Below are 11,359 nucleotides of genomic sequence, written 5' to 3' on the forward strand. Positions count from 1 at the left end.
GATATAGTAGGGCCTACTGTCATCCTTTACCCTTCCACCCCAGTCAAGGTAGGACTCACTATAATCTCCCCTCCCCCCGAATTATGGTAGGACTCTCTGCCATTCCTCTCCCTCCCATACAGTGTTGGGAGGGCTCACTATAGCACCCCCCTGCACAGTTATGGTGAAACCACATATAATTCCCCTCCCCGCAGAATTATGGTATGACCCACTGTAAACCCCTCAGAATTCGCATAGGATTTACTGTAATCCCCACCCCCACCCAAGAATTATGATAGAACCCTATATAATCCCTCTGTCACCCCTGAATTATGGCAGGGCCCCCTGGCCTTCCCCCCAATGATAATACAACCCACTAATAATACCATCCCCAGAATTATGGTAGGGCCCTCATATTCTTCTTCCTTTCCCCTAGAATTGTGGTACAACCCACTATAGCCCCTCAGAATTATGGCAGGATCCCATATATTTTCATAGTTGGTCGGGTCGGAAGGGACCTGAGCAGATCATCAAGTCCGACCCCCTGCCTTAGCAGGAAAGAGCACTGGGGTCAAACGACCCTGGCTAGGTGTCTATGTAGCCTCCTTTTGAAGACCCCCAGGGTAGGAGCGAGCACCACTTCCCTTAAGTTGGTTCCAGATCCTCGCTGCCCTGACTGTGAAGTGGTGCCTCCTGATATCTAGTCTGAATCTACTCTCCATCAATTTATGGCCGTTGTTCCTTGTTACTGCCGGTATTGCTCGGGGGAGCAGGGACTCTTCCATTGCCTGCTGGTCCCCCTTGGCAAGTTTGTAGGTGGCCACCAGATCCCCTCTCAGCCTTCTCTTGTGGAGGCTGAACAGGTTCAGGTCCCGTAGCCTCCGCTTGTCGGGCCTGCCCTGCTGCCCCCTGATCATGCTGGTGGCCCTCCTCTGGACCCTCTTGATGCTGGCCACATCCCTCCTGAAGTGGGGTGCCCAGAACTGGACGCAGTACTCCAGCTGCGGCCTGACCAGTGTCGCATAGAGAGGGAGGATCACCTTGGCCCTGCTTGTGATGCATCTGTGGATGCATGACAAGGTGCGGTTAGCCTTACTGACCACATCCTCACATTGTCGGCCCATGTTCATCTTGGAGTCTATAATGACACCAAGATCCTTTTCTGCCTCTGTGCTTTCGAGAAGGGAGTTCCCCAGCCTGTAGGTATGCTGCTGGTTCTTCCTCCCTAGGTGCAGTGCCTTGCAGCTTTTGTTAGACTGCAATAGAGAAGGAAGAACTAACAGAGAGATACACCAAGAGGAGCAGCATGTCAAAGTTACAGGCTAGGAAAATAATGTTTACATCAGCTTTCTGGATGGATGTGAACAGAGCAAGGCTGCATGCATCAAAAACAGTACAAAAAAGATGCAAATATATAATATAATCTCCCTACTCCACCAAGATTATGATAGGATCCCTTGTCATTCCTCCCTTCCCCCCAGAATTGTGGTATGACCCACTATAATTTCCCCCTCCCCCCAGAATTATGGTACCCCCCAATTATGGTATGACCCACTCTAACCCTCCCCCAGGATTATGATAGGACCACTTTGTAATTCCCGCCTCGCCTTCCCCCAAATGATGATATGACTCACTATAATCCTTCTCCCCTCTAGTTACAGTGGGACCCCCTGTAATTCCACCCTCCCCTTCCAGAATTATGGTGGGACCTCCCTACTCCCTAGAATTATGGTACAACCCACTATAATTCCCTCCCTCCTCCCCAGATTACAGTAGGACCCACTGTTATAGGGGGCATGACTGGACACCTGGGTCCCTTTTGGTGGAGGGTGTCCATGGGATTGCATCAGCTGGGACACAGGTTCCTAGGAGCGGGGGTGGCGTTGGGGATCAGGGAGGGGGATCAGAGTGGGGGGGAGCTGACAGCCTGAATGTCTGGGTTCTCTGCCGCTGGGAATGGGGAGCTGCTGGATTGGAGTTGGGAGCCTGGACCCCTGGGTGGGCCCCAGGAGCTCCAGTGGGTTACAGCACGGGGCGCTGGCAGCCTGGATGCTTGGGTTCTCACCCCCTTTCTTTCTCCCCTGTCCCAGGCCTGGACATGGCCACGCTGTTTGTGTCCCCCTGTGCCGAAGATGTGGGCAGCCGGCAGGCGCTGGTGGTATCGCGCTTTGCCCCCTGTCCACCCCGTGTGGTGCCTGTGCCCGATCTGACACCTCCTGGTCCCTTTGCCCTGCCCCGGCTGCCAGCGTTGGAGGATCCAGGGGGGCTGCGCGTGACCGGAGCCACCGCTGTCACCTTCCTGCTGGCCCCCCCAGCCCTGCGTGGCTGTGGCCTGCCCCAGGCCACTCTAGTGCGCCAGTGGGTGGCCTATGCCCAAGCTGATGTGGCCCCTGCTGCCACCGCTGCCTCCCTGCCCCACCTTGGCCTGGCAGCCCTTGGCCCACAGGTAAGCCTCCATTCTGTGGGAGGGGCGTGGGGGTGGGGGCTGGGAGCAGGAGGCCTGGGTTCCCTTGGAAGGGGTGTGGGGGGCATGAGAGCAGGGAGGCTGGGAGGCCGGATGTCTGGATTCTCTGGGAGGAGAGCAGGAGCCTTGGCTGCACTTGACCCTGTTCCCCATCCATGTGCAGGTGGTGGAGCGGGCTGAAGCGGAGCTGCGTCGGGTGCTGGGCATCCTGGATGGGCACCTGCGGCTGCGAACGTACCTAGTGGGCGAGGCTGTGACGCTGGCAGACATCGCTGTGGCCTGCACCCTCCTGCTGCCCTACAAATATGTGAGTATCCCCACATCCCATCGGTGGTGTATCCCATGTCTATTCCACCCCCCACACTTGAGCTGGTAATAGTTTCTTCCTCCTCCATTCGAATATTCCCCCCACTATGCTGGTAGTGGTTTTTCCCATCCCCCTCCTGACCATTCATGGTTTTTTCCTTCCCCATTCAGAATATTGCCTCCTACCACCCTGTTAATGGACCCTTCCATTCCCCCTCCCAACCAGCAATGACTTTTTCCCCTTGTGGAATATTCCCTCCATCACACTGTTAATAGTTCCTTCCATGCCTGCCCCCCCCACTAGTAATGGTTTCTCCCTCCCCCCCTCTTGGAATATTCCCTCTCCCAGGTTGTTAATGGTTCCTTCCATTTCCCTCCTCCCCACCAGTAATGGTTTCTTCCTCCCCCATTTGGTGTATTCCTCCCACTACATGTATTGGTTCTTTCCGTTCTTCCCTCCCAACCAACATGGTTTCTTCTTTCCCCATTAAGAAAATTCCCCCCCCCACACTGTTAATGGTTTCTTCCCTGTCTAGAATATTTCCCCCATTACACTGGCGATGGTTCCTTCCACCTTCCCCTTCCAACCAGTAATGGTTTCTTCCCCATTCAGTATATTCCCCCCACCATCCTGGCGATGGTTTCTCCCATTCTAAAATGTCCCTGTCTTCATCCTCTGTCTGGTTGATAACGATTCCTTCTGTTTTCTCCGCTCCCCCCATGATGGTTCCTTCCCCATCAGTGTGATACACACACATTCACATACACGTAACGTGTGCATACACATGTAGACACACAGATGTATATGTAATATATATATACCAAGGAGCATATGCCAGTGCACACGTGCGTGTACATAGTATATTTATACGTACACATGTATGCGATAAAGATGTGCCTATACACATACATGTGACATTATTATGCATGCACACACAATATATGTGTACACACACATTTACGCTATATGCATATACGCACATGTCTATGCAATACGTATATACTCACACCCATACATATGATATTTGTATGAACATGTGTGTATGCAGTATATGCATACACACGTATCTATACTATGTGCATATGCACATGTCTATGCAGTATGTGTATACACATGCATATGTATGACATTCATATGCACATGCACATGCACACAATATATGTGTACACACACGTGCAGTATGTGAGTATATGCAAGTCTGTGTAATATGTTTATACCCATACACGTATGTGTGACATTTGTATGTACATATGCATACTCACAATATATGCATACGCACACACACCTATATTATGTGCATATACGCACGTCTATTTAATGTGTATAAATACACACGTATGCATGATGTATGTGCACCTACATATGTATGTGTATACATATGTGTTTATGATATATACGTACACCTGTGCACGTATATAATGTATTAGTATGCACACCTACATACAATAGGTGTGTACCCACCCCCATGCATGCACCAATTTTATTGCGTATGTGCACATATGTAATAAACAAGTAGGTGCATGCGTACACGGTATATACACATGCATACACACACATTTGTACTCTGTGTGCACTTATCTATACCTGCACCAGCACATATTTATAATATATATGATTAATGCATGCACATTGCACATGTGTAACATGTGTGTGCCCGCGCTCACAAGCATATATTGTATAATGGCACGTTCTCATGCTTCACCCTCTTTTACCCCCCGCAACTTGGAATGGTTTTTCCCTATGCCCTCCACTTCAATAATGGTACGCCCTCATCTTTCTACCCTCTCTCACTACAAATGGTGTCTCCCTATCTCCTCATTCCAATAATGATACTCTCTCACCCCGCCCCCCTACATTTGCTGACAATGGTTTCTCCCTCCCCCCTGCCCCCAAGGTCTTGGACTCCTCAAGCCGGGCCACCTACCCCAACGTCACCCGCTGGTTCCTGACCTGCATCCACCAGCCCCAGTTCAAGGATGTACTGGGACCGGTGGAGCTCTGCGCCCAGGGCCTGGGTGGCCCAGACCCCCCGCCAGTCACCCTGGGTAAGTATCCCTCTCGGGGTGGGGGGGGCAGAAAGGGAGGTGGGGAATATACCCCTCTGAGCCTGGGACCCTCCTGCTGGGGGGTGGTTGTCCTAGGGTTTTAGCCTGAGTCTTCCCCCCCTCCCCCAAAATCAGTGCCCCCCGCCCCGGAGACCCCAGAGCGCCCTCCCAAGAGCGCATCTCAGCTCAAGAAGGAGGCGAAGAAGAAGGAGAAGCTGGAGAAGTTCCTGCAGAAGAAGGAGAAAAGCATCCAGCAGCAGCAGGGCGAGGTGAGATGCAGCTGGCTCTGGGGGGCATCGGGCTGCGTGTAACAGGGACAGGAGCTGTGGCTGGCTCTGGAGGGCAGCAAGTGGGTGTAACAGGGACAGGAGCTGCGGTTGGCTGGCAGGGTGGGGCTGGGTGTAATGGGGACAGGAGCTGCAGCTGGATCTGGGGTGGAGCAGGGCTGAGTACAACGGGGACAGGAGCTGCAGCTGGCTCGGGGCGGGGGTCAGGTAAAGACCCCGGGGCAGTTTCCTACCCCCTCTTCTCTACTTGCCCCCCCTTCTGCCATCTTTCCCAGGCCCAGAAGAAGCCGAAAGCTGAGAAGAAGGAGAAGAAAGATCCTGGGGTCATGACCTATGACCTCCCCACTCCCCCCGGAGAAAAGAAAGGTACAGGGGTGGGGCTGGTTGGGGTGGGGAAGGCAGGCCCTGTGCTGAGGTTAGGGTTCTGATTGGCTCCTGTCTGGAGGGCACGTTGTCCCACCCATGTACCCATGTCCTGAGCTGCAGCCTGGCCTCAGCCTGCTCCCGGCTGGGAGTCAAGAGGCCTGGTACACTCTGTATGCGCGTGTGTGTGCGCGCGCGCGTATGTGTGTGTGTGCATGTGCGCGCGTGTGTGTGTTTCCCCCAGATGCCTGGGTTCTGCGTGTGCTGCAGGTGTCTGGGTTCTCTGGGGGTTGAATTGGCTCGGGCGGGGTATAGCCTGGGTTCTGGCTGTGCATCCCAGACGCCTGGGTTCTGTGTTGCCATGGGGTACAGGCGGGTAGGGAGGGAGACCTCTGCCTTTTGTCAGCCCCATCCATCCCCTGCAGACGTCAGCGGCCTCATGCCCGACTCCTACAGCCCACAGTACGTAGAGGCTGCTTGGTACGCCTGGTGGGAGCGCCAGGGCTACTTCAAGCCTGAGTTTGGGGTGAGTCTTGGGGGATTGCCCCTCCGTGGGGCAATATGGGGATTAGACATGTTGGGGAGTGGGGAGATCCCCTAGCAGGGGGCCACCATGGTTGGGGGTTAGTTTTACTCCCCACACCTCTCCAGATGGGAGCTCTGAGGAGGGGATATCAGCAACTCGCCCTGGGGCAGGCGCAGTGTGGGTGATAGGAAAAGCGACAGGTGGTATCTCAAATGACCTGGCTTTTCCCCGCAGCGGACCAGGGTGTCAGAACCAAACCCCCGGGGGATCTTTATGATGTGCATCCCTCCGCCCAACGTCACGGGGTCCCTGCACCTCGGCCATGCCCTCACCAATGCCATCCAGGACACCCTGACCCGCTGGTGAGAGACCACTGCCCCCGGTGCCGCTCACTCCCAACCCACAGCTCCCTGTCCCTCCCAGCCCTGCTGGTGCCCCTCACTCCAGACTGGCAGCCCCTTGCCTCACCCCCTAGGCCCATTAGTGCCCCTCACTCTCAACCTGCAGCCTCCTTCCCCCTATTCTGCTCTGCCAGTGCCTCTTACTCCCAACCCATGTCTCTCTGCCCACCCCCTCACTGCAGTGCCCCTCATTTCAGACCTTTAGCCCATTATCTGCTCTAGTCATACAGATGCCCCTCACTCCTGACCTGCAACCTCCTGCCAACCTCAGCTTTCCCGATTCCCCTCACTCCCAACCTATATCCTTCTGCTCTCTGCCATTGCTCCTCACCCCCTTACCCATGCCCCTGGCAGGCACCGTATGCGTGGTGAGACGACACTGTGGAACCCAGGCTGTGACCACGCAGGCATTGCCACGCAGGTGGTGGTAGAGAAGAAGATGTGGAAGGAGCAGGGGAAGACCCGGCACGACCTGGGCAGGGATGAGTTTGTGTGCCAGGTCTGGAAGTGGAAGGAAGAGTGAGTACCTGGAGCCGTGCCCCCTGCTGGTTCCCCCTCCCTGCCCCACAGCATTCCCCCAGGGATTCCCCAGTGTGTCACACTAGCAGGGTTCCCAACCTAAGAACATTTTCTTTTCCTGGTGATTTGCAAAGTTTTTACTGACACCTCAGCTTTTTTTACTGAGATATGTTACAACTGGGTATCAGTGAAAAAAGCCTGGGTGTCAGTAAAGTTTGGGTGTCAAGTTGTTGTTTTTTTACTGGTGTACGTGAGACCCACACCCAAGCTATTTAACTGACTCCCAACCTTTTTGGCGAAATTTTTATCAAACCCCAAACTTCTTTATTGACGTATATTTTGATTTGGCAACAATAAAATGTTTGTCAAAAAAAAAAAAAAAAGTTTGGGTGTCCAACTTTTTAATTGGCATGTGTTTTGACTGACGCAACCTTTTTTGATGATACACGTTGTGACCAAAATGCAGATTCTTTTGTCGATGTGTTGTGAATGGGTGCCAATAAAAATTTTTGGGTGTTAGTAAAAAAGGAAAAAAAAAAAGTTTGATGGCAAACATTTTACTGGTATGACTTGTGACTGATGCCCAAATTTTTTTTACCGACATATGTTGTGATTGGGTACTAGTGAAAAAGTTTGAATGTCAGTGCAAAAAGTTTGGGTGTCCAACTGTTTTATTGCCATGTGTTGTCATTGACATCTGAATGTTTTTACTGACACATTCTCTGACTGGAATGTGTTACTGATATGGAATGTGTTACTGATGCCCAAACTTTTCTCTGACATTCAGACTTTTTACTGTCACATATTGTGATTGACACTTGAACATTTTTGCTAACAGGTGTTATGGCTGACACGATGTTACTGGCACATGTTGCAACTGACATTCAGGCATTTTTATTGGTTTGGGTAGTGGCATATATTGGCCTATTTATACTGGCATATATTGTGACTGGTACACAAACTTTTTTACTGATGTGTGTTGTGGTTGATGCATGTTTTTATTGACATGTTACTGACATGTCTTGACTGACACCCAAACTTTTTGTTGACACAAACACTTTATTGTGATATATTATGATTGACACCCAAACTTTTTACTGATATCTAAACATTTTTACTGACATGTTACAATACTCACAAACTTTTACTGACACAGGTTGCGACTGACACCCCAGATGTTTTTACCGATCCATGTTGCTACAGACTTGTGTCACACCCAAGTTTCTTTACTGACACCCAGACTTTTTTACTGATGTGTATTGTGACTGACACCCAAACTTTTACTGACACGTGCTGCAACTGACACCCAAACTGGTTTATTGGCCCAGGTTGTAACTGACACCTCAAATTTTTTTTTACTGATCTACACAGGTTGTGACTGACACCCCAAATTTTTTTACCGATCCATGTTGCTACAGACTTGTCACACCCAAGTTTCTTTACTGACACCCAGACTTTTTTACTGATGTGTATTGTGACTGACACCCAAACTTTTACTGACACGTGCTGCAACTGACACCCAAACTGGTTTATTGGCCCAGGTTGTAACTGACACCTCAAATTTTTTTTTACTGATCTATGTTGTGAATGGTACCCAAACTTTTTGCTGACAGTCTCTTTCACTGATGCATGTTGTGACTAGCACGTGTTGTTACTCACACCCAAACTTCATTGCTAACAAGTGTTGCTGATGCATTATTGCACCCAACCTTATTGCTGTTGCATGTTATTGCTGACAGCCAAACTTATATGCTGGCACATGTTATTGCTGGTCTGCATTATATCTGGCAACTGACCAAACTATACAACTGATGTGTCAATACGATCACATAAGTTGTACGACATGTGAATGTAACCCTTTTGCCAGGCCCCAGATGGCTGTGACAAGGGCTGGGTTGAAATTTAGGGGTTAGTAACAACCACAGTAATGTTTTGTTGTCAGTAAAAAGTTGTGGACATTCGCTAGTAAAAAAATAAAGAAACAAACAAAATAAATAAAAAAACTCATGGGGTGGCAGCTCCAACATCCCACATGGTGCTGCCCCCACCCCAGCCTTACCCCTGTCGACTGGATTCCCTCCTCACATGCCAGCACAAACCAACCCATCCACCCCTGCTTCTTGGCCTGAAGTTCTTTCCCAGCTGTTACAGGCAGGGACCAGACATGGGGACTTAGCGGCAGCACATGGCTGGGAAGTAGGAAGGGAATCATGTTTTCATGGGGGAGATGGTATGAGCAACTGCTCAGAGTTGAGGAGACAGCACCTTCTAGCATCCCCCACCCCCCAGCCCCACCTGGGTCACAGCACCCCCTGCTGGCTCCCTCCTTCCCCGGGTCATCAACCTTGATGCTGCCGCCTCCTACCCGCACAGGAAGGGCGACCGGATTTACCATCAGCTCAGGAAACTCGGCGCCTCCATGGACTGGGACCGGGCCTGCTTCACCATGGATGTGGTAAGTGTAGGGGCCCTTCATGGTGGTGGTGGCAGGAAACGGGTGGTGGGAGAGTTGCCCCAGCAACCTGCAGTACGGGGGCTGTGACACACGATGCTGTTGCCTCGCAGAAGTTGTCGCGGGCGGTGCAGGAGGCCTTTGTGAGGCTCCATGATGAGGGCGTCATTTACCGCAGCACTCGCCTGGTCAACTGGTCCTGCACATTGCGTTCAGCCATCTCCGACATTGAGGTGCGGGGGCCGGTCCTGGGGCAGAGCCAGGCGGGGTGAGGAGGGAGCAGGGCTGAGCTGGGCGTTTTGGTGGAGTGGGAGTTGCGGGAAGGGTGGAGAGGATGTGGTGGTTGGGAGCTGAAGGGTGATAAGGGCGTTAGTAGGGGAGTGATCTGGGTGTATCTGGAAGGATTGGGGACTCTGGGGTGGCTGCGGCTGTTTTGCGGGGCTGACTCCCTTGTTTCCCCTTGGCAGGTGGACAGTAAGGAGTTGGGGGGCCGCACGCTGCTGCCTGTGCCTGGCTACGCCCACAAGGTCGAGTTCGGCATCCTCGTCTCCTTTGCGTACAGGCTCCAGGGCTCAGGTAGGGTTGTGGGGGGCTCTGGGGGGGCTTGTCTGCCGGGGGGCTTGTCCGCCACTGGGGGGTATTGCCATCACCTGGGTGGGGCAGGGGCCAGGCCTGGGAGGTGTCTCATGGACTGTCCTCCCCTCTGCCCCTTAGATGAGGACGTGGTAGTGGCCACCACGCGGCTGGAGACCATGTTGGGGGACACAGCAGTGGCCGTGCACCCCAAGGATCCCCGCTACCAGGTACCTGCCCCAGGGGCAGCAGTTGGAGGTGGGGGTACAGGTAGAGAGAGCGGTGGTGTTTTGGGGGTCCTGGAATTTGCAGGTTGAGGTAGGGGGGTTGGGGGGATCTGGAGGGTGTGGGGGTACAAGTAGGGGGAGGGGTGGGGTTTTGGGGTCCTGGGAGTTGTGAGTGACTAGGTGGTTCCATGGGTGGGGTTTGGGGGGGCTCATGCTGTTGGGGCTGGAGCTGGGTTTTAGGGTGTCCAGGGGGTGAGAATAAAGGTAGAGAGAATGGTGGGGGTTTTGGGTGTCCCTGGGGGCTGGGGCTTCAGGTAGGGGAAGGCTGGAGCTTTGGGGTGTCCTGGGGGTACAGGGAGGAGGAGCAAGGTTTTGGGGTGCCCTAAAGATTGTAGCATCTTGCTGGGGGAGGGGTGACATTTTGGGATGTTGGGTGTGGATGCAGGTAGGAGATAGTAGGTTTTTGGGGTGCCCTGGAGGTTGGGACACCTTCCTGGGGGTGGGGCAGAGTTTTGGGTTCACCTGGGGGATTGGGGGTAGGGTTTCGAGGTGACCTTGGGGGTAGTTTGGCTGGCTGGAGCGGGGCAGGTTTTGGGGTGCCCTGGGGGGTGGAGATATAGGTAGGGGACAGGGTTTTGTGGTACCCTTGGGGCTGGGGCATCTGGGTGGGGTTTGGGGGTATGTGCTCACTGCCCCCATTTGTCTGCTCCCCCAGCACCTGCATGGGCGCCAGGTCCTGCACCCCTTCACCCAACGCCTCCTGCCTATCATCTGCGATGACTTTGTGGACATGGCCTTCGGCACAGGTACCAGGGGGTGGGGCCAAGGCCTAGGGTGGGACTAAGGGGAGGCGGAGCCTCAGCGGAGGGGCAGGGCAGGGCCGATCTCATTGCTCTGGATGGCAGAATAACGAGGGGGTGTGGCTAAAGGGAGATGGGGGCCCGGACTCAACAGTGGGTGTGGCTGAAAGAGAGAGGGGCGTGGGCAGGGCCTGATAGAGGCCGAGTGGGTGGGCTTTAGTTTAGAGATGGAGTCTAAAGACAGAAGGTGGGGCTTAGTGGTGGGAGGAGCTTCCTGAGGCTGCGGTATGCCAGTGAATGGGCGGAACTTTATGGGGAGTGGGTGAGGCTTTATGCAGAGTAAGCATGGAAGTATGGAGGGGGAGGGGGAGCGGGAGCTGAGGGGTGGGACTTGGAGGGGGTGGGGGGGGCCTGGG

The 11,359-nt window shown here is 53.3% G+C and overlaps 1 protein-coding gene across 1 annotated transcript in view; it reads left to right on the forward strand.

Annotated features, from left to right (window-relative positions):
* VARS (valyl-tRNA synthetase) overlaps positions 1-11,359 on the forward strand; it is a 26,183-nt gene that overhangs the window by 973 nt on the left and 13,851 nt on the right. The window contains 13 exon segments of the mRNA XM_025194051.1: positions 2,070-2,425; positions 2,607-2,750; positions 4,645-4,795; positions 4,931-5,064; positions 5,358-5,448; positions 5,871-5,971; positions 6,206-6,333; positions 6,727-6,891; positions 9,265-9,346; positions 9,457-9,576; positions 9,811-9,919; positions 10,058-10,146; positions 10,859-10,949. Of these exon segments, the coding sequence (XP_025049836.1) occupies positions 2,078-2,425; positions 2,607-2,750; positions 4,645-4,795; positions 4,931-5,064; positions 5,358-5,448; positions 5,871-5,971; positions 6,206-6,333; positions 6,727-6,891; positions 9,265-9,346; positions 9,457-9,576; positions 9,811-9,919; positions 10,058-10,146; positions 10,859-10,949 (1,753 nt within the window). The 5' untranslated portion in view covers positions 2,070-2,077.

The sequence above is a fragment of the Alligator sinensis genome, unplaced genomic scaffold (assembly GCF_000455745.1).
Source record: "Alligator sinensis unplaced genomic scaffold, ASM45574v1 scaffold1740_1, whole genome shotgun sequence".
In the NCBI taxonomy this organism is placed as follows: domain Eukaryota; kingdom Metazoa; phylum Chordata; order Crocodylia; family Alligatoridae; genus Alligator; species Alligator sinensis.